Genomic DNA, 22,392 nt, shown 5'->3' with positions numbered 1-22,392 from the left:
GGCCAAGGCGCTGCTCTACAAGGTGACACCCCCGTGCTCTTCGCAACACGACTCCTGCGTCCACACGACCTGGGTGCTTGGGTAGAGTGCAGCCCGCTGCCAAGAGCAACTGGCCACCGGCTTATACGTGTTCCTGGGCACACCAGACTCCCTGCCAACACTTAGTTGACAGACAAAAAAGTTAATTAACTTACCATAAACGTCATGTCTCAAAAAATATAGACCTTGAAATAGCCTTCAGGCCATAACTGAGAAACCTGATTTTCAAAACTTTCCAGTGATGTACCAAAATTTTACTTCCTAACTAATTCTTGCATTCTTTCACGACATGCCAGCCACACAAGAAATGGTAACTTATTTAAATTCTTCTCAATACAAAATTCTAAAAGGCTTTATCAGTCACAAATATCACTTTGTAACATAAATATAATTTTTTGGATATTGTTTTAATTACACCTTCTATGGTCCATTCGTGTGAATTTATTTGAACTCTTTTATCAATACACACTAAGGATAGAAATGTAAACATATCTGTGCTCAATTATTGAATGCCCAAAATTTTCTTTAATTTTTTTTCATAATTTTAAATATTAACTTAAATTTTCCCCGTATCTCATACATTTTTCTTAGCCTTTGGAGTGCTGGTTGTGTATTGATAAGTCACTGTGGTAATTATTTACACACAGAGCCCATAATATTAATAGTGTCACATATTTAATGCAAGAGTTAGTGAACAAGAATCACTATCATAAAGAGTAGAACATTATTGAAACATGAAAAATAAAGTCTCGCGTGACTTGAGGGGAAAAAAATTAATTTGGCATTGATTGTATTTTTGTTACAGTTCTTGCTCTCCCTGGCGTCTGACAGAGTCAACTCCCGGTACAAGACCGGAGGCGAGATACTGTCTCGTCCGCTGTCTTCGGGCAGACAGACCTACCAGACAGACAAGTCCTTGTGGCCGCTGAACCAGCCGATACCCAAGATAGAAGCTCAGTATCAGACTGCAGGTGAGATGAAAGTCCTTGATGCAAAGCATTCACCAGAAACATGCACCAGCTGTACTTAGTGACTGGTACCACCACATAGAATCACTCAAGTAAGATATTGTTTCCCGTTAGAAATGAAATAAATTTACAAAAACAATTTTTAAAGGTTTGCTTTTATAGTATGAAGATTGTTAAATTTAAAAAATCTAAGACTGTCTACACAAAAATAAATTACCTATATAATAATTATAGTGTATCTAATTCCTACAGGTTTCCCTAGAATTATAAATCAGGGGAGTTCTGTGACAATAAATTCACTTAATACTCTTATTCTGGACAAAAAAAAAGCGAAACACGTTGCTGAAATGTGCCCGAGTCACTTTGAATTAACATAAATCAGTTACATTTAAAATAAGTAATTTATATTGTTTGCATAATAAGTTGTGTTCCTTTCATTTAAATCGAATTTTTTTTCTAATTGGTTTTTGGACTTGTATCAAAATTTAGTTCATTTATTTCTTGTATTGAGTGCTGTGAGATTTGTTAATGACTTACACATTCACAATGATATTAATTTCTCGAATTATTGTTTTTTTTACGCCCACATGCATGAATAAAGTGAGGTAAGTATATCATGCTCCACACTCTCTCTCTGCTGTGTTATGATACGTGCTCTGCGGTGTTGTTCCAGGTGAAACTATTTACGTTCACGACTTGCCACACTTCCAGGGAGAGCTGTTCGGCGCCTATGTGGTGACCACAGTCGGTCAAGGCAAAATTACCAAGATCGATGCTTCAGCAGCTCTGGTAAGACACTCCACAAGTGACTTAGCTTCACAAACGATTGGAATTAAATACTAGCTTGTCAAATAGCGAAATTTGGCTATTTTTCAATTTTTTGAGGCCGGTTTTAAGTTGATTTAAGGCCAAGCTTTGAGCTTCATTATAAAAAAACGTGGCGTGTCAGCATCAGAAAAAAATTTAATGCAAAAAATATTACTACACGTGTCCATTATTTAAAATATATATATTTTTAATATTCCTTTGATAACAAGTATCCAATTAATTTTGTGGGTTTCTTCTATTTGTGCTATGTGGTCTATAAAAAATTTTTTTGCATTTATTTTCTATTAATAATAAAATTTTTATTTAAAATCTCTAAATTATAAAATTAAATAATTTAGAAAGTTAAAAGTCGGTTATTAATTGTCAAGAATTTAAATTAGTGAATTTTTATGTTATAACAGTTTACATATTTAAAAATTGGTGCGACTTTTAATTATATAATTATATATGTCAGTGATGTACAGAGGGTATGATCTAACACAGTCAAAATATTTTAAAAAATATATAGCTTTTTTATAAGGTTTTTTGTGGCTTAAATAAATATAAGTATTTATATTAAATAGTTTTATTACAAAATGGTTTTCATCTGCTTTATATATCTTATCTCTTCTTTTATTGTTCGTAATTTTGTATATGTTTCAATACGGTCAATTAACTTCTTTTTTTTTTCAGAAAGTATCTGGAGTAGTCAAGTTTATTTCTGCACAAGATATTCCAGGAATAAACACGTTCATACCTCTCCATGAAGACGTATTTTATGAATATGAAGAGGTAAATTTGTAAAATAGTCTTTTTGATAAATTATTTCAGAAAATTTTACTACCGGCACTAAGAAAGCAAGTTTTACTTATTCACTGATTCTATGTTTAAACTTGTGGAGCTCGAAAAGTTATTTTTTTTCTGGTTGCATTGAGGCTGTAAATATAGCAACTTTTATATTATGCAAATTGTTTTACAGTGAATTCATATTACATATTTTTGGCCGTTTTAAACAATTATACCAAGTTGATTATTAATACACAATCTTAAATAGGTATGTTATATGAACTACAAAACTTCGCATTGATTTAACATTATTTTTTTCACACGTTCTAATTATTTAGAATACTTACCATTTTAGTGTACAAGGAATTTTCGCTCGGCAAAAATGTAAATGCCAGTGTCAAATCGTGAACAGATATCAGTCTAGAAGTTATCATTACCATGCACGCAGTGGTTTCATAAGTAAAATTACTTTTAAACACATAAGCAGCATATGCGGAAAGTTTTTGATGGCTTTAATGATGATCTAACTGCTGTAGATGCAGTCGTGTCAGAAATTTAAAAAAAAAAATCTCTCTGGCGTCTTAAAATAACGTTGCAGTCACCATAGTAAAGACAGTAGATGAGTAGGAAAGTAAATACAACACTGAAGATGGTGACTACAGCGAAACTTTCGATAGATTTAAGACTTGTCCTACTGTTGCGGCTGAAGTCAAATAGGCACAGCTTTGATCTGCTCATCTTGAATAGACATCGATGTATAGCGACCATAGACATATCATAATCCTAGAAAATACAGATAACTACTGCAAGAGCCTGCGAACTCTGGTAATAATGTGAAGCCGAACGCAGCGTCAAATTGTCGACACATGTTTTTTTTTTTTTTTTTTATTTAGGCTTAAAGTCTCGGTGACACCGAAGTAGTTAGAAGCGCCAACACACAAAAAGGCCTGCTATATTCGGACGTTAATGTTCCGTGTAAATGTACGAAGAATAGAATAAATTAACAAAGATCACTAGATAATATTTAAACAAAACTCTTCGTAAATTTAAGATTGGAAATGTTTAACAGCGTACGTCACAGTATGATGTTGTCGTCGTTGTGGAGTACAGAAAATCATCGTTTTGTTCATACGTTTACCACTGTGTTGTTAACTGTTCTTGTTTCAACTGTCTCGTCAATATCAGCTCCCTTTGTTCGTCTGTGCTGTGATATTTTTTTCTATCTAACTCCTTCTACCGAATTCTCTGTTCTCTCTATGATTTAACTTTTGACATCGGCTAATTTTGCCTAATTTTTTGTGTATTTGTGTGTTCATCTTTTAAAGTGAAACTTCTTTGGCAGCGATGAGAGTAAAATTTCAAGGCTGAATTTAAATGCAACATTTTCGTCAAACATTGATGTGAAACGTTTCGAGCTCCAAAAGGACAGGGAGTAAGTACTTGGCCAAAGAGATATAAAGAAATCACTGTGCTGTATACGTTTCCGGGCTCCTTTTCATTCTCCTCTTTGTGCGATGATTCATCCCCTTCCCAAAAAAAATTGAACCGAGAGAGATAGACAAACGTAATAATAAGGCAGAGACTCTGCGCATGCACTTGTTTCAGGAAATATATACAGATATCCTGTACAGTCAGCTGTGAATGCCTTGAATTTTATATCTGCTACCAGCGCACTCGCGTTCCTCCTTGTTCAACCAGCAACGTAGAGAGCGCTGTTGAGACAGTACCTACGTTTCCCGCATAGATAGCGCTACCTGTTATGAATTTCATATTTTCGTTCAGAGATTTGGCGTGTTAAAAATGGCAGAATTGTTTGAAGAAACAGTAGCACAAACAGTTTAATTATTTAATTTTTGGAAAATTTTCTTTATCTCTGCCGTTTTACCCTTTACGATATGCTTACTAGTCGAGGTTTGATAGGCCAAAGAAGTGTGCAGAGTTACACGTTGTCGAGGTTCCTCCACGCCACACAGTGCAACCCGCAATGCAAGCCTGACCCCCGGTGCTCCGCAGCTGTTCTGCTCGGGCAAAGTGCTGTACGCCGGCCAGCCGGTGGGCATGATCCTGGCCGAGTCCACGGGGGCAGCCTTCGCCGGCGTGGCGCTGGTGGTCGTGGAGTACAGTGACGTCACCAAGCCCACCATCCACGTGCGCGACGCCCTCAGGGACCAGGCGCGAGTCCTCGACTTGAAGACCGTCGAGGCCCGGAGACAGGCCGGTGCGTGCGCCGCTCCTGCTGGCCCGTGCGGCCACATAGGTTCCACTGGAGTAGAGCCCGCGTCCCCCACTGCTCTGTGACCTAGTACTATAGAGGTAGCCCATACATGCACTTGAATACCGCTCACCTGATTCCTCTGTGGTGAAAACATGTCTAGTATTTTTTTTTCAACAAAAGAAATCTAAAAAAAACTACAAAAAAAATATATTTTTTAAAATGTTTAAACAACTAATTTCACCATTTTCCTAAAGTGGCATATAACTTAATTTTTATTTTTATATATTATTTTAAACAATATAAATTATTGACTATATAAAATACAAATAAACAATTTCTGTATGGAACCATTTCATCATTAAAACTATTGGTCTTGTAAAAATTAAAGAAATATTATAAATGTTAGGTTAAGTATTCCAATTTATTTTGTAAAATTTAATGATTCAGTTAATACAAATAAAATATATAATTAATTTCTATGTTAATATTTTTATAAATATTGTGTGAGAAAAACATTTTACAATTTTCCGATTTATCAATGGAATAAGATTATAATTTTAAGTCTTAAAATTAAAAAAAAGTTTTGAATGAACATTGAAATAAGATTGTAATTTTTTTAAACTCAAAAAAAAAAAAACATTTGAAGTCGGAATAAACTAAGCTAGTGTTAGAAATTCCTTAACATGGACAAAATAAATCACTCTACAATATGTTACAAACCGAACTTCTAACATTTGAAGTTCTTTATATCTGAGAACAACAATAGCATAATTGTTTTTCATATGAGCAACCAAAGGAGAATAAATTATATAATTTATATCTTGTGAAATAGTTTATATTTAAATTTTATGAAAAACTAAATTTTTTTAGAATATCGCAAAAGTTATCTCTGATTCATACGCAAAAAAAAAGTCCTCTAATTTTTTTTCAAATTCTTATTCAATGCAATTTTTTTTAACTTTTTACTATTTTATATATCATTGTTTCGTTTAGTGAAGCGAATAGTGCTTTATGCCTCAGAAGAGTTCATATTTCAAATATCTTAGTTTAAACCAACAATTTGAATGCATTTTTTTATTTGAAATATTTTCACTGTAGACGAGTAATTGACGGTGTGTTTGTTCCCAGGTGACGTCTCTCACGTGTTGAAAGGCAGCCTGGACATGGGCACACAGTATCATTTCTCCATGGAGGTGCAAACCTGCTTGAGCGTCCCTGTGGAAGATGGCTTTGACGTGTACCCTGCCACCCAGTTCGTGGAGATCGTGCAAAAAGCACTGGCCCTTGCAACTGGACTAAGTGAAAACAAGTATGCTCTCTTAAAACATACCTGCATTCATGCCAACCAAATTTTAAATTTTTACTGCATATTTTAGATTTATTTTTCTTCAAATTGATATTACAATTAGAGTTGTTTTTTTTCTAAAGTTTTTATTTATTCTCGTTTTCAACAAGGTCTTGTGAGACTGTAAATCTCAACAACACAAATCACATACGTAGGGTAAGCATTCAACCATTATTACAATTTGTAAGAAACTATTCCAAAATTTGCCTGGAATAATTTCAAGATGATTTAATATAATTTCTGGGACATACGCCATTGCAGTTTTGCATTGTTTGTCATGGAAAAAAAATTCGAGAACGCTAATTAAGAATTTATAATGAAAACGTAAACCCACAGAGAATAAGCCCAGATCAGCTGATCTCAAACAGATAAACCCATTGATGAACCTAAACAGGTATTGTGGACAACACGACGACGTGTTCGTATGCGCTGTCTAAGTTCTTCGTTGGGTTTATTTGTTTGACATAAGCTGATTTAAGCTTGTTTCCTGTGGGTTCGTGTTTTCATTTTTAATTCTTAATTTCCGTTTTTTTTTCCGTGACAAACAGTGCAAAAATATAATGGAAGTTGTCCAAAAAATTGTATTAAATCCAAATTCTCCATTGAACGAATATTTTAAGGAACGTATGTAGTTCAGAGATACCGAGGAAAACATTAGGAAAAGGTTTCTAAGCCGCGTTGAGAGCGAAGGTTTCACCGATGTTTAAGTCAACATTGCACTCACCATCATCATCCTTCTGATGATTTGCCTAACTTAACTGAAACTAAGTATTATTTGTAAGATGTGTCGGCAAAAAGGAGGGACCAAGGTGCATTTCAGACCGAAGCCTATAAGCATGCGTCGTGTGCTTGTTCGGGGATTGGCCAGCCATGGCAGCGATTAAATACTTAATTCTATGTTACGTTGGTTCCAGGTGAAACCTATAAAGACAAAGGTAAAACTAAGAGCGCATAGGGCCTACATACAGGATGCAATGAGCATGCATTTATAGTGACTGTAAAGACAGAACAAAGAGTATTGTCTGGACGAAAAGTTAGTTGTGGTAGAAAAGAGTATACCAAGAGAGGGTTAGGCTCTTGGACGCGTTGAGGTTCTGGATGCCATCTTGTCTATGTAAACTCTTTTTTTATGTTTTTGATTGGCTGCAGCTTTGAGCTTATCAGAGGCTTCATTTCTTTCTGGATTTACTGGTTGGCTTGTTTGTACAAACAAAGATGTGCTTCTGTGACTGATCTGGGCTGTTAGACAATCAGTGGCTTCTTCTAACCTGGTTAGCTTCGTTAACTGTCCCGTTAGAGGCAATCTGTCTTTTGTTGATTGATTTAAGAGGTTTACGAAAAGAGGTTCCCAGGTACTGCTCGGTTTGTTACCATCCTCACTGTTTAATTTTGATGGGTGTTTTAATATTTGTATGGCTTCACGAAAGTATCGTATTTTGTATTGGGGGATTTAAACTTAAGTCATGTTGATAAAATTCAATACTCCTCTCCCCCTGTGATGAAGTCATCTAGAAAACATCATTTTTAATTTCTTATAATTCCATGGTTAATTATATTTTAGAGCTATGTGCAGATGTTTCAGGAAGTTTTAAAGTTTCTCTATTCCATGGCTACATTTTACAAATGTGTCGTCTGCATATTGGTACCAGCACTTGGGTTTCAACTGGTTGGTATTTAAGAATTTTTTTCTTGTAGACAGCCATTAAAATTTTTGCTAAAAAGAGATGGTAGGTTAGCCCATAGAAGACCCTTCAATTTGCTTATTTCTTCCCCTTGAAATATAACAATGAGGAAGACACACAGTGATTTGTTAGTTTTAATTTTTCTCTACTTAGTTGTCCTCAACTAGGTGTGTGATAAGTATTATGAGGAAATCTGTTGAAGAGGGTCATCACGTCGAAGCTAACCAAGATATATGTTGGTTGAAGAGAGTGGTGTTGGAGAATCGCAATGAAATGTTTGTAATTGTCTACATGGGAAACTGCAAAAGGAACTAGAGATTGAATAGTTGTCAAAATCTAACACTGATAGCCTTGTTGGAAGAAAATTGGTCAGAATAAATCAACCAGCTTGGCTACCTGCAAACTAACTGTGAGACACGTTGACGCACAGCGTCCATCCAACCCCCACATAAACAGTTCTGTGGAGTCCCAGGCCTCGAGCTGGACAGTGTGGGTGTGAGGAAGATCTCCGCTGACCAAGGTTCAACATCTCCGTGCGGCGGCTGGGCGGAGGCTTCGGCAGCAAGCTGTCGCGGTCCTGCTACGTGGCAGTGTCCTGCACTGTGGCCGCCTACCTCACCAACAGACCCGTGAGAGTCGTCATGAACCTGGAGACCAACATGGCCATCATCGGCAAGAAGGGCGAGGTGGCCGTGGACTACGAGGTGAGATTCACCCTTAACTGCTCTCTGTTCACGTCCTCAGGATAATCTCCATGGGGTAGGCTTTCTGGTTGCTTCACACACCGGGTCCAGCAGGTTCAAGACGACGGCAGACCTATGGCTGTGTGTGCAGGTCGGAGTGGACTCCGAGGGCAAGATACAGTACATGAAGGGCGACGTGTACTCGAACAAGGGCTGCTATCGGAACGAGCCGATGGGGGCCGGTACCGCGACGACCCTGGAGAGCTGCTACGACAGCAGCACCTGGTCGGTGAACGGGAAGACTGTCATCACAGACGTCGCCTCCAACACCTACCTCAGGTCCCCAGGTCGGTTCTTTGCGGGTAGAAACTGATTGTGTGCGTGGGGTCCACGAGCGACAGAAGTGAAACCTTTTGCTTATTATAATATTAGGTTAACGAAACATATTTCTGCTTGACTGAGGTAAGAAAAGAAGAAAAAAAAGATTGGCTGTTTGTAAAGTCGGTTTACGGACGATAGTTTAACGTGACGTCATAACAAAACATTTATGAAAAGATTGCATACTTTTATGAATAAAATTGAATTATTTTTATTGAATTATCACTATTTTGTATGGATACAAAGAAAGAGTGAAATTAAATCTACAATTTAATTGATAAATTTAAATTTATTTGCACTCATTAATTCAAATATGTTTATTACTTTAACGAAGAGATTATTTTAACTATAACTTTTATACATGTTTGCTATTTAACTTCTTCCAATCTGTTATTCTGTTAAGGATATGACGATTTTAGGAAAAGTAGGAAACGAATGGGAGTGTTTCAAGTTTAATGTTGCCTCGAAAAAGTCAAATTGATGGTTTTTCCAATCGAGTGGAAGAGAGATAGATGCGGCGCAAGCATACAATGAGCGTAAGGGGACACAGCGTAACGGGACAATGTGCGTAACGGTACACTTTTTCGTGCGTGCAGCCGGCGTTCATCGATTTATTAGACGTCACGTCAAAAATTATGCAAGTATGCGAGTACAAAATTATGCTATTGCGCAAGTTGGTATGTCAGTTGTAAAAGTGTGCTAGTATGCAAGTATTCAAATGTGCTAGTATGCAAGTATGCAAATGTGCAACTATGCAACTATGCTAGTGAGCAAGTATGCGAATGTACAAGTATGCAAATATGCTAATGTGCAAGTGTGCAGGTAGGGTGTGTAATTTCCACCTCTCCCCTTCCGTCTCCTGCTCCACCGGTTCCCCCCACCACGTATTTAACTATTCGCCTCATGCGATCGGAATTTTTGTAACACAAGAAAATTTTTAGCTCATTCAGCAAAGAAGTTTTCAATTCAAAACCCAATTCAATTAAATGTTTTAAAGAGTAAAATATAACCAATAATTATGTATATGATTTAATTGCGTTATTTCCTTAGTTTGATACCTGGTATGTCACAGTTTATCACTAAGAATAATAAAATACATGTTTTGTAATGCAAAGTATTGTTTATTTGCAGAAACGTTTGAAGGAATTGCTGCTATTGAAAACATTATGGAACATATTGCAAAAACAGTCAAGAAAGATCCGATTGAAGTTCGACTGAAGAACCTTTCTGACGAAGCGAGACCGATCATAACGGAAATGTTTGAGCACATAAAGACAACGTCCGATTTCGAAACTAGGAAATCACAAGTGGAAGAGTTCAACAAGGTAAGTAAAATTGATGACACAATGTGAGGATATATTTTCGGAGTCATTACAACACATATTAAAAATTTTAATTAAAAAAAAAGCTAGCGCTTTTAAATTAAGTTTATTAAATTCTTCAGTTAAATCAGAGTTAAATCAGGGTATTGTGTTAAAGAATTTTTGACATCTTCTAACGAATTTTAATTAAAAATAAGGGGCTATGTTAAATTTTTATTCTGAATAATATTTAGTAGGCTGCCTGTAAATTTTAACCACTTAAACTAATAAAAACTATAATTGAACACCGAAGAAAAACCATAGGTTCCCTATGACCAAATAGTTGCAACGTTTATTCGTTGTGTCGTCCATAATACCTGTTCAAGGTTCATAACTGGGTTCATATGTTAGACATCAGCAGATTTAGGCTTTTTTTTTTTCTGCGGGTTTGTGTTTGTAAATTTTTATTTCTAGGAGGCAGGTAGTTTTCGCGAGAAAAAAAAAACGAAGGCCCATTAGAACGCGACAAGGTAGACCCGCACCAGCGGTTTCTTCCTTGTGATTGGCGGCCGTGTGCGAGACCAGTCGTTGCCTTATCTGAACGGACGCGTTTGCTTCCTGCACTGAATGTATCCCAAACGAAACTACTCAATCACTAGGGACACCTGTATTTCGCGATTTCATTTCATGTCACGGTATTTCACGAAACACTGAAGATTTTTCTAAGAGTCATGGAAAATTGTGAGGGTGCAGCAGTACGGTGACCACATTCTCATTGGCCCCGTCAAGAGCGGGACGACACCTCTCACCGACCTGAGCCAATAACCACAGAAGAAAAGCTACAGTAGGTATTTTGTTAAATACCTTGACACGAAATGTATTCGCGAAATACAGGTGTCCCTACCAATCACATACAATGTCTGCAGTGTTTTTTAAATTTTTAACTAGGCTCGGAATATTTTTCGCGGAATATGCATGCCCCTTTTTTATTTCTTGTTTTCGTTCATGGGATATTTCCCCCCCCCCCCCCCCGCGACGCACGGCGGGAATGAGCAGTGAAGGAGGACGCCGAGGTGCAGGGTTGCGCCGCTCTGCGCAGGCCAACAGGTGGAGGAAGCGAGGCATCGCGGTAACCTCTCTGAGCTGGCCGTGGAGCTGCGTGGGTCGCTACACGGTGATGCTGTCCGTGTACTCGCAGGACGGCAGCGTCAGCGTGTCTCACGGGGGCATCGAGATGGGCCAGGGAGTCAACACCAAGGCGAGTCCAGCACGCGCTCACACCTGCCGACGGGAACAACTTAAAAAAAAAACCTTTTTGAAAAGACGCAGAGACTTCTAGGCTTACATAAAACCCACAAAGAACAGCTGGCAAGAATCATATCTGACCCACTCAATAACATAATCAGTAGAGACCGGAAAAATTCGTGGATTCATTTTGTGATAGGCTGAAATTCAAACATGTGTACAATTCTGCTGGTTCTGCTATTGGGTCACAGTTTAAACGGAGCTCTCTGGGCCAATGAGAGACTATTGACCAAAGAAGCGTCGAATCACAAGCTTCCCAGTGGAGACGCCTCACAATTTAGTACCCAATGAACACTCGTGTTTACTTTATAAATGCAGAGGATCCTAGAGGTCATTGAATCCGCGAATTTTACCGCTCCCTAATAATCAGCTTTTAATTGAAGGCGAAGTCCAATGAGCAAACGGAATCATCTTGAACGTCCATCAGAAAATTCTTCCTGACATAATAAATCATATTAATTGTTAAATTTACCGTTAGTATGGAGATGATGATATATTTTTTTTTATAAATATTGAGAAATGATATAAACCTCTGTGGGTTTTTTCTTCCCAGGTGGCCCAGGTCGTGGCGTACACACTTGGCATCTCCCTGGACATGGTGAGCCTGAAGCCGTCCAACAACATGGTTAGCGCCAACAGCTACTCCAGCGGCGGGAGTCAGGCCAGCGACAACTGCTGCTACGTGAGTGCTTCGGTGCTGGACCTTCTTCTGGAACAGGAGGAGCGACAGCCTTAGCGCTCGTGACTTTTAAGGCCCGTCTACAATAGCAATGTCCCCAACTGTGTCCGAAGGACACTCGTCGCTGATTGGTCCACGTGACCCTCTGACGTCATGCGTCAAGTGGGCGATGGTCCGAACCTACCTGGTCCGAAGACATTCGTCAATTTGAACTTTATTGTCCCAACCTGTGCAGTACTTCGGACACAGAAAAAGAACATGAACACTCGCGATATTTGAATTTCCTGTTCCCATTTGAAAAACGTGGTGTTTGTTTTTGTTATTGAAGGAAATTGAATGTGTTTTGCATGTCACTTATAACTTACATAACTTTCATAAGTTCAATCTCAAACTACAAAGCATCAAAACAATTAAAAAAACATTTGGTTTGGCACATTTACTGCGCTCTGGTGACAACTTTAGAAATAAATACATTCGGACATCGGACATCGCAATTGTGGACAGGGCAGTTTTCGGTGAGACAGTGTGGCGTCACTCACATTCGGATAAGGACTCGGACAACGCACAGGTCCGGACTATTGTAGACGGGCTCTGAGAGTCGGCTCACAACCCGCCACACTGGGTCGTGAAGCAAATTCCCCCCCCCCCCCCCCCCCACCACCACCACACTCACACACATACTACCAGGGTCGCGTCTCTCCAAAATTACTGACATAGCTTGTCAAAACGGCACAAAGAAATGGACGCATTTCCACCCCTGGCTTACGATTATTAGTCTGTGAGCAAAACACAATACAAACAATCATCAAGGAAAAAATTATGTTCCAAAGTCGCGTGTAGGTGATCGCAGCCATAAGTAAAAAAAGGCGTAAACTTATAAAGCATTTCATTATGGTCCCAAAAAATTCGTAAAACCAAATCATTACAATCGCTGTGCAATAGCAGTGAGCTTTTTATAATACCTTAAACTTTATACCGAAAATCATTTATGAAAAATTATTTTGCTTACAAATTACATGCGTACCAAATTTCCCGCATGTGATAAACTGACCAAAAACAAATACTTTACCAACCACACTAAATATTAATCATACTATTGTTGCGGTAACAGCTTAAACGGAGGCTGTTTCTCAACTGTCAACATCATTTTTGCGCTTGGGCGTTGAATTTACTGATAGACTACAACTGTCAAAGCATAAATATGTTACAAACTAACGCTATCCTATGCCTATTTTACGTTAGTCCCACTAGTGGTATTTCTTTCTTTTATAGTGTTTCTGTGCACATGTACTTCGTAAGGGGACAAACTAGGTAGTCTTGGGCTTCATAAATAAAGCTCACTGACCACGTCTGAATTTAAAGAGTTTATCCAAGGTGAAGTTACACTGGGCGGGTACCACTTACTTGAAAAGTTGCGGCGTTTATCTTCGTCTCTCGATGGTTTGGACACACTCCATCTCACATCTCCCGGCTCAGACCAAGCTCCTGGTAATCCTTGGTAAACAGTGGAGCGGTATTTAACTCCCTTTACGTAAACATGCCCCGCCACCAGGAAATTTGTTGCAGTTACTACCTGATGAATAAACACAAATGTGGAACAGTTGCTATTGAGAAACGTGAACTTACGTGTCATTTCTTATAACAGTAACGAAAGTTGTACATAAATCTGTCGTCAAACGTGATAGCTATAAAGTTACACATCTATTCTCATATAGCTGACGACAAAGAGAGTGGGAGTAACCTCTCAATACAATCTGGTCATTTTCTCCAATGATAAGACATGTATATTCACCGTGATCTTACAGAACGCATTCGTGCGTAAGCTTAAGCAATACACAATGCTTAAATCTGCCGTGTCGTGACACGCCATATTTAATCATGTAAATATATGCACAAAATATATGTTATTATTCTATTCCTGTTTTTAATTAGTGTTAGACACATGCATTTTTCTCAACCTAAATGTATAATAATGTTATTACTGGTATATTTTTTTTAGATATAATTAGCTTGTCACACTTGATGCATCAAGGTTGATATTAATAAATAATGTTTCCACATCACAGTATATGAACTGTGGTTTCATATAATTAAAATAGATAAAACTTGAAATCAGCACTCACGATAAACTTGAGAAATTTATAAATCTGCCGTGGGTAATTTTTTTTTACAGGCAGCACTGCAATGCAGTAAGCTACTTCTCGCACGACTGGAACCGTACAGGACCTCGAACCAAACTTGGCCGGAGCTGATACTGAAAGCATATGACAACTACGTGGACCTGTCAGCTTCATACATGTAACTAAACAAAAAAATAACACAAAGCATACCAACGAAGCAAATAGTCATATTTAGAGAATATTCTTTTTTGTGTTAAATATTAAAACAGAAATTTACCCTATTTATTTTTACTACGGATTTCACAATATATAATATATTAAGTATTTTTGTTTGTGTGATTCAAAAGCATATATATATATAGAAATTATTTTAGGTGAGCAATTAATACTATAGATATCTCCAGTGTATTACATTCATACGTTTGATTAAGTATTACGTTTTCTGCCTTACCCAAAATATACATTTCAGCACCATCAATTCATTTCTAACAGTATATCAGTCTGTCAGAGGTGTCAACCGATGAGTATAGCCGTGGTAAAACATTATCTCTGAAACTTAGTAATATAAAGCGATACATTTTGTGATACGCCATCGTGTTAACATTCCTTGCAGTCGGCACCAAGCAGGTTGGTTGTGAAGTGAGTTCAGATATCGGCTTGTCTGTAGCAATGGCCCTCCCAGCTCCAGTGCAGTGAACTGGGAAACTATGCTGTGTAACGTGGAGTGACGTTCAGATAACGTCTTATCTGGAGAACAATGGAATCAGCACCACGGTATTAAGTACATTTTTTGATAGGAATAAAGGTGTGGAGTCTGCATGTTTATTATTGCTGCCTTAGGAGAAGCTAGTTTATTTAAATATGTTATTCCCCGTAAAAAAAAGATTTTATAAAAATTGTGAAAAAAAAATATTTGTCTAGCTCTTGCGAAATTCTTAAAATTTTAAAAAAATAAACAAAAAATTTACACAAAAATTTAAGAATTATTTTTAAATTTTTGTACAGCGCTATATGCCTTAAACTAAAATATTAATACATTATTGATTTATTAAGATAATATTAATTTGAAAGTTTGTACTAGTAAGTCAAGCAGGCAAAACATCTCTTTATAAAATAAAATGCCATGCAATTAAATGTATAAAATTGTTGTGTTGAATGATTTTTTTAATGATTATTGACTATCTGTAACACTAGATTGCATTGCTCTTTCAGGTGCAAGGCCGGGGATATAGGTGCTTACAATATTTATGGAGTTTCAGTGGCTGAAGTGGAAGTAGATATACTTACTGGACAAAAGCAGGTAAAGGAAATAGTTACTCATTATAATTCACATAAATAAGTGTTAAATTAACCAATTTGTTCCTACTGTTAAGGAATTGAAAGCATTATTAAATTTTAAAAAACTATCGCTTTTACTTACTAATAAATTCCCACATCTAGCTGACAGTACAGGTGTAATATAAGGTAAATAAAAATTATGTAAATAATTTTTACTTACAATTATTTTTGTGCCATAAAATTAGTCTATTTATAAATGAGATAACCTCACAATTGCAAATGATATTTTAGTACTGAATAAGTTTTCTTTATAAACGATACATATACTAACATTAAAGTCAGGCTCTGTCTATTACATTTAGATATCCCTCAAACCTAACAAAAAATGAGATTTATGTGAAGTAAAACATATTCAAATAGTAATTGCCAAAATTTGCCTATCAATTCCTATATCCATAATTATAATACAAATATTAACAAAAAAATGTAAATATACAAACACTTTTTTTAATGAAAATAAGTTCAAAAATATATTTTAACTGTGATGTATACGCATGGAAAGAAGAAGTTTAAATTCAGGTATATTTAATGAATATGAGATTTGTTATAGTTTATCTGCGAAAATGGTATTAAGCTATTATTTTAATAATAACTTTAACAATTATAATTAATTTAAATTTAATAACAACTTATCATATTACTAAACAAAAACTTATAACATGTAAATATGTTTAAATTTTATTAATTTTAATATCTAAATATTTATAATAACTACTTATATCATCATACAATGTTATAATACCTGTAATTTAAAAAAATAACTTATATATTTTAATGAAATAGGAACAATTAACAGCCCCAATCCAACATAAATAATTGTCCTACATTGAATTTCTTCCTAGTATTAGGAAAACATATTTCATTCCAATCACCTTACAGAGCAGACGCCGAGGTACCTGTGAAATCTGGCGACCTTCAGAGGATCTCCACACTGTGTTACCAGATATCCGCAGGAGTTCACGTGGCCGTCGAGCCACAGCGTGGCGACGAAGTGGAGGAAGAGGCTGAGTCTCCGGACGTGTCCTTCGCAGGTCCTGCGGGCGGACATCCTGCAGGACCTCGGCAGGAGCATCAGCCCGGAGGTGGACATCGGCCAGATCGAGGGCGCGTTCGTGATGGCGATGGGGCTGTGGCTGACCGAGGAGCTCGTGTACGACCCCGACTCGGGCCAGCTGCTCACGGACCGCACCTGGGTGCGTCACGGCTCGTGCTCTGCCTCGCCGCTCCGTCACTGCCTCACTGCGACACCTCGCTGCTAGGTCACTGCCTCACTGCGACACCTCGCTGCTAGGTCACTGCTCCACGTCAACACCTCGCTGCTACATCACTGCTCCACGACAACCCCTCGCCGCTCCGTTACTGCTACACGACAACATCTCGCAGCTCTATCACTGCCTCACGACAACACCTCGCTGCTAGGTCACTGCTTCACGACGACACCTCGCTGCTAGGTCACTGCTCCACGACAACACCTCGCTGCTAGGTCACTGCTTCACGACAACACCTCGCTGCTAGGTCACTGCTCCACGACAACACCTCGCTGCTAGATCACTGCTCCACGACAACACAAGGTGCACTGCTTCGCTGCTAGGTCACTGCTCCACGACAACACCTCGCTGCTTGGTCACTGCTTCACGACAACACACTGCGCACTGCCTCACGACGACACCTCGCTGCTAGATCACTGCTCCACGACAACACCTCGTTGCTAGGTCACTGCTTCACAACACACGGCGCACTGCCTCCCTGCTCAATTACTGTTTCACGACAACACACGATGCACTGCCTCACTGCTCTATCACTGTTTCACGACAACACACGATGCACTGCCTTACTGCTCTATCACTGCTTCACGACACATGGTGCACGCCTCTTGCAGGGAATCCAAATGTTCAGAGCTGCTTGGCACTATGACCACCAGTCCACCACTGCAGTCTTTCTTCTCTTCACTGACTTTACAGATGAGTTCCTTGGTGATACTGCTCTTGGATAACAACATGTATGCAGCGCAAACACCTTAGAGTCACACGTTAAAGTCTTATTCACATGTTGCTGCCCCGTGATGATATAATTTTTGTAAAGCACATCTCCATCAAACATTATTTTTATCTTTAAAACATGGTAGGAATGAATGCACATGCCTTTTAAGTCTCTTCGACAGCAAGGGCATCAGACACGGTGAAGGTGGAGGCGGTTGGAGAACGCCTGGCTCCTGGCAACGTCCGCCACATTCCCCACGTACCACCGGGAACCCAGCCTTTATGGCCTTGTTGCGCCGTGTGAGCTGCACCAACTCCAGATGTCCCGGTGTTCTTGTGAAGCTACAAGCGTTCAACTGCTGTAATATAACACTTCTAGTTGACATACGTACTTTAAGTCTTCCCACTAACTATTAACATGGATTTACTATTACTTTTCGAATTTCACGACTGAACATTCAACCGTTTTGTTTAGTTAGTAAGAATTCAAGATGAAACCTTGTCAAGATTTTCATTGTTTTAAATCTTTTAAGAATATTTTTTTACTGGCATGTTAAATAATAAAAATATTGATTTTAAAATAATTCGGGAAAGGTGGGTTAAGAATCTTTCCAACAAACTACTTTATTTCTACTTATGGGGAAAATGACATAAATCACAACAATTAGACTTAAATTTTTAATTGGTATAGCGTTCATTCAAGCAAAATACATAGACAACATAAATAATATATACTGATAGAACAAAGCTGTTGGTCAGTGTTTATTGTGTGCTGGTTTTTTTTTTTTTTCAGAACTACAGACCACTTGGATGTAAAGATATACCAATTGACTTCCGAGTGGAGATAAGAAAAAACGGGACAAATCCACCAGGGGTCTACAGTTCAAAAGGTGACATCAGATTTTTTTTTAAATTTTTTAATATGTTTTATAATTTTATTTCATCATAGAAATTAAAGATCAATTCAGAAGCGCGGTTCACTTTTGGATGCATAGTATTAAAAAAAATGTTTATTTTGTTACACTTCAGTGAAAATATAGCTCTTTTAAATTGCCAATTCTGACAGCCTGAAGTAACAATTTGATGTACAGTATTGGTACTTATGATCAATGAAAAACCAAATAATGTCTTCATAGCAAGACTGGTGTGTTTGTTCTGTCGGCACAGCCGTGGGAGAGCCACCCATGTGCCTCGCAGTCTCCGTGTACTTGGCCGTGAAGGACGCTCTTACTTCTGCGAGGATCGAGGCTGGAGCTCAGGACGAGTGGTTCAAACTGAGTAAGTGAGCAGTGCTGCCTGGGACGGTAGCGAAATATTCTTTGTTAAAAATCATAAATATATATTAAATTTTAAACATATATTATCATTAATATATAATTTTTTAAAGTTTATTTAAACAACATAGCCACGTGTTTAAGAAATGTGAGCCAGTACTCGCCTGTGATGTGTAATCACACTTTAAAACAGTTTGATATCTTACCATAATTTTTTTTTTGACGTGACAACGTCTAATAAATCGATGAACGCCGGCTGCACGCACGAAAAAGTGTTCCGTTACGCACATTGTCCCGTTACGCTGTGTCCCATTACGCACATTGTACGCTTGCGCCGCATTTATCTATCTTCCACTCGATTGGAACAACCATCGATCGGTTAGACTTTTTCGAGGCAAATTTAACTTGAAACACTCCCATTCGTTTCCTACTTTTCCTATCATCGTCCTATCCTTAACAGAATAACACATATTGGAAGAAGTTAAATAGCAAACATGTATAAAAGTTATAGTTAAAATAATCTCTTCGTTAAAGTAAAAAAACATATTTGAATTAATGAGTTAAAATAAAAGTTAATTTATCAATTAAATTGTACATTTCATTTCACTCCATCTTTGTATCCATGCAAAATAGTGATAATTCAATAAAAATGATACAATTTTATTCATAAAGTATGCAATCATTTCATCAATGTTTTGTTATGACGTTGTCACGTTAAACTATTGTCCGTAAACCGACTTTACAGACAACCAATTTTTTTTTGTGTGTGTGTAACATCTCACCTCGGCATACGGCATTTGGTGGAAGTAATTTCGTGAATTGGACGGAAGTGCGTAACAGGGAGTCTGCTGATGGAATGGTTCGTGCTGCTTGCTCTCTGCTAGTGACGGTGGCAAGCCTCTTTGCGATTCAGGCAGCGAATTCTAGCGGCGGGTGCTGAAAGTAAGTGTGTGATCCGCGTCCAGAAATGTACTTGAAAGCGTATATTTTTTTACGCTCGGCATTAACGAGTAAATTCATGTCTTCTAGTGTTGTTCATGTTGCAAATAAACTTTATAATACGGATTTCGGACATGAAATTTAACGTTAAAATTCTTTACAATAATGCCGAGCGTGATAAAATTAACTGTTAAATGAAATAGTCGCTTTTAGAATACCAAAATTCCTGTTTGCTAATCACACACCACTAGAATTCGCTACGTACCTAAATCGTAAATTTTGTATGCCACTATCAAACGCATTTATCAGCTAGGCGTTTTATAGGGACCGGAAAAATTCACGGATTCAATGACCTCTAGGACAGCCTCCATTATCCTCTGCATTTCTCAAGTAAACACGCGTGTTCATTGGGTACTAAATTGTGAGGCGTATTCACTGGGAAGCTTGTGATTCGACGCTTCTTTGGTCGATAGTCTCTCATTGGCCCAGAGAGCTCTAGTTAAACTGCGAGCCAATAGCAGAATTAGCATAATTGTACACATGTTTGAATTTCAGCCTATCACGAAATGAATCCGCGAATTTTTCCGGTCTCTAGGTATTTATTAACCTGGAACATTTTAAAACACATATTATAACACTAAGTATAAGTATGTATGTATATTTGTTTTTTTTTAAGACTTTAATCGGTCTATAAATACTTCCTCCAAACAAACCTTAACCTTATTGAGCTGATTCAACATTATTATATAATGATTTTACTGAAAATAGCAAAACAAGATTCCTGTCACGAGTTTGAAACACGTGCCTTGAGGTTAAAAAGGGCGCTCTCTCTTCTGGTGTGCTATAAACCTAATTGGTGATTTAGAACGAGAACAAATATTATTACCATTTTAATGCCAATTTTCTTTGGTATTTTAAAACTTGAGATTACTTTTTACTCTGACTAGTTTAGTTTACCAAATATATTCCAGGGTTGTTTCACTGTCATAAAGCTTCCTTTAGCACACAAATACGTTTGGTATGTACTCTAATTTTTACGAAAACCACTATGTACGGGTTTATGTTGCTCTAAGTGGGTCCGCCATATTTGTGTTACATTTCCGTGCATCAACTGCCATTAAATTTTCACGAAATAACTCCTACAAAATGCCTCATACCTAGAGCTAAGATGTTTTCATATCAATAACAATTGCTTATATTTTTTAATGTAGCCATAGAGATTTAATGAACATTAATAGTCTAGAATGACATGTTGTATATAAAACAGTCTCCTGAATTAATAATTATATTACATATACCAGTAGTCTAATATGCTTTAATAAATAAAGCAAAAAATTTCCTATATGTTGGAGAATAATTTACTACTATGATACTTTGATCTCAACAATATGGTATGTACCAAATATTCTATACATCAGCAAATCTCAATACAAAATTATGTTCTATTATTTTTGAACCAAAATTCAACTGCATTCATTAATTGAATTATGAATCACTTGTCAAATCTCTTGATTTTCAGATTCACCAGCGACGGTGGAGAGGGCGTTTTTAGCAAGTTTGACGTCATCAGAGCAGTTCTCTTATTGATGTACCTTCTGCACGACATTTTGTTAGTATAAATATAGGTTGTATAATACTGAGAGTTTTGTGTGCACGAAAATGAAAAAAAAAAAAAAAAACCACAACTGAACCAACGTCAATCAGGTACACATTTGTGGTTTTTAAATATCCTTAATATAACATTTAAATTGCGTAGTTAAATATAGAAGATTAAATTTTGGAACATCAGTGGATAACTTCTTGTTTATTGGTTTTTTTTTCTATTCAAGATAAAGAACCTAGCACATGCATTCGTCCAAGAAAATTATCTTTTTGTGCAGAAATGTTTATTTCCTTCTTATCGCACTTTTAACCCAAGTCCAAAGAGAGACACTAATAATTGCAGAAAACCTTAAATAATCTTTCACGAATTCTTAGTCCAAACTAGATAGCATCCACCTATAACTATGTTATTTAGACAGTGAAAATAAGTAATTAGAATGAGTTACTTTTGATGAAAGCATATATCAACCTTAACAACAAAAAACATAGGGTCAGCTGTACATTCTTGTTAAAAAACAGCCATCCATCTGCTATTGGTTGGAGTTTCTTGAGTAATTATTTATCGGCTATCCTTTTTAAAAAAATTAATATATTTTAAATATTACTTTTATTCTAAAATACATTGATTGTAATTATTTTAAATGGTTACACATTTAAGGCTAGCTTTTTAAACTGAATACATAAGTGGAAACTTACTTTATCTTACACTTTATAAAATACCACAAAATTTTAGCATACCATCTTATTTTCTTTTTATAAAAATATTTTTTTTAAGGAATCTATTTATTGGGGCAATATACAGACTACTATAGGCAAAAATATTCAAATTTAATATAGTCTGATACAGCATTTAATGCCATTAATTTTAACAGCATGAATAGAATTAAAATATTTAAAAAATATTATTGAATTTCATTTCTTTAACTATCCAAAAACATTTCATGAAATATTT

The 22,392-nt window shown here is 37.0% G+C and overlaps 1 protein-coding gene across 1 annotated transcript in view; it reads left to right on the top strand.

The window, feature by feature from the left end:
- The window catches only part of LOC134532557 (uncharacterized), a 42,726-nt gene extending 20,543 nt beyond the window's left edge, over nucleotides 1-22,183 (top strand). Inside the window, exons 12-27 of the mRNA XM_063369077.1 lie at nucleotides 845-1,010; nucleotides 1,681-1,796; nucleotides 2,508-2,606; nucleotides 4,614-4,818; nucleotides 5,944-6,124; nucleotides 8,363-8,546; nucleotides 8,677-8,872; nucleotides 10,035-10,228; nucleotides 11,304-11,462; nucleotides 12,063-12,191; nucleotides 14,362-14,486; nucleotides 15,521-15,608; nucleotides 16,678-16,839; nucleotides 18,419-18,515; nucleotides 18,793-18,903; nucleotides 21,358-22,183. Of these exons, the coding sequence (XP_063225147.1) occupies nucleotides 845-1,010; nucleotides 1,681-1,796; nucleotides 2,508-2,606; nucleotides 4,614-4,818; nucleotides 5,944-6,124; nucleotides 8,363-8,546; nucleotides 8,677-8,872; nucleotides 10,035-10,228; nucleotides 11,304-11,462; nucleotides 12,063-12,191; nucleotides 14,362-14,486; nucleotides 15,521-15,608; nucleotides 16,678-16,839; nucleotides 18,419-18,515; nucleotides 18,793-18,903; nucleotides 21,358-21,425 (2,280 nt within the window). The 3' untranslated portion in view covers nucleotides 21,426-22,183. The remainder of the gene's footprint in view (nucleotides 1-844; nucleotides 1,011-1,680; nucleotides 1,797-2,507; nucleotides 2,607-4,613; nucleotides 4,819-5,943; nucleotides 6,125-8,362; nucleotides 8,547-8,676; nucleotides 8,873-10,034; nucleotides 10,229-11,303; nucleotides 11,463-12,062; nucleotides 12,192-14,361; nucleotides 14,487-15,520; nucleotides 15,609-16,677; nucleotides 16,840-18,418; nucleotides 18,516-18,792; nucleotides 18,904-21,357) is intronic.
- The last annotated feature ends 209 nt before the right edge of the window (nucleotides 22,184-22,392 follow it).

This window comes from Bacillus rossius, chromosome 6 (assembly GCF_032445375.1).
Source record: "Bacillus rossius redtenbacheri isolate Brsri chromosome 6, Brsri_v3, whole genome shotgun sequence".
NCBI lineage: Eukaryota > Metazoa > Arthropoda > Insecta > Phasmatodea > Bacillidae > Bacillus > Bacillus rossius.
Note: the sequence above shows the minus strand (reverse complement) of the source record. Positions and strands in the feature narration are given on the sequence as shown.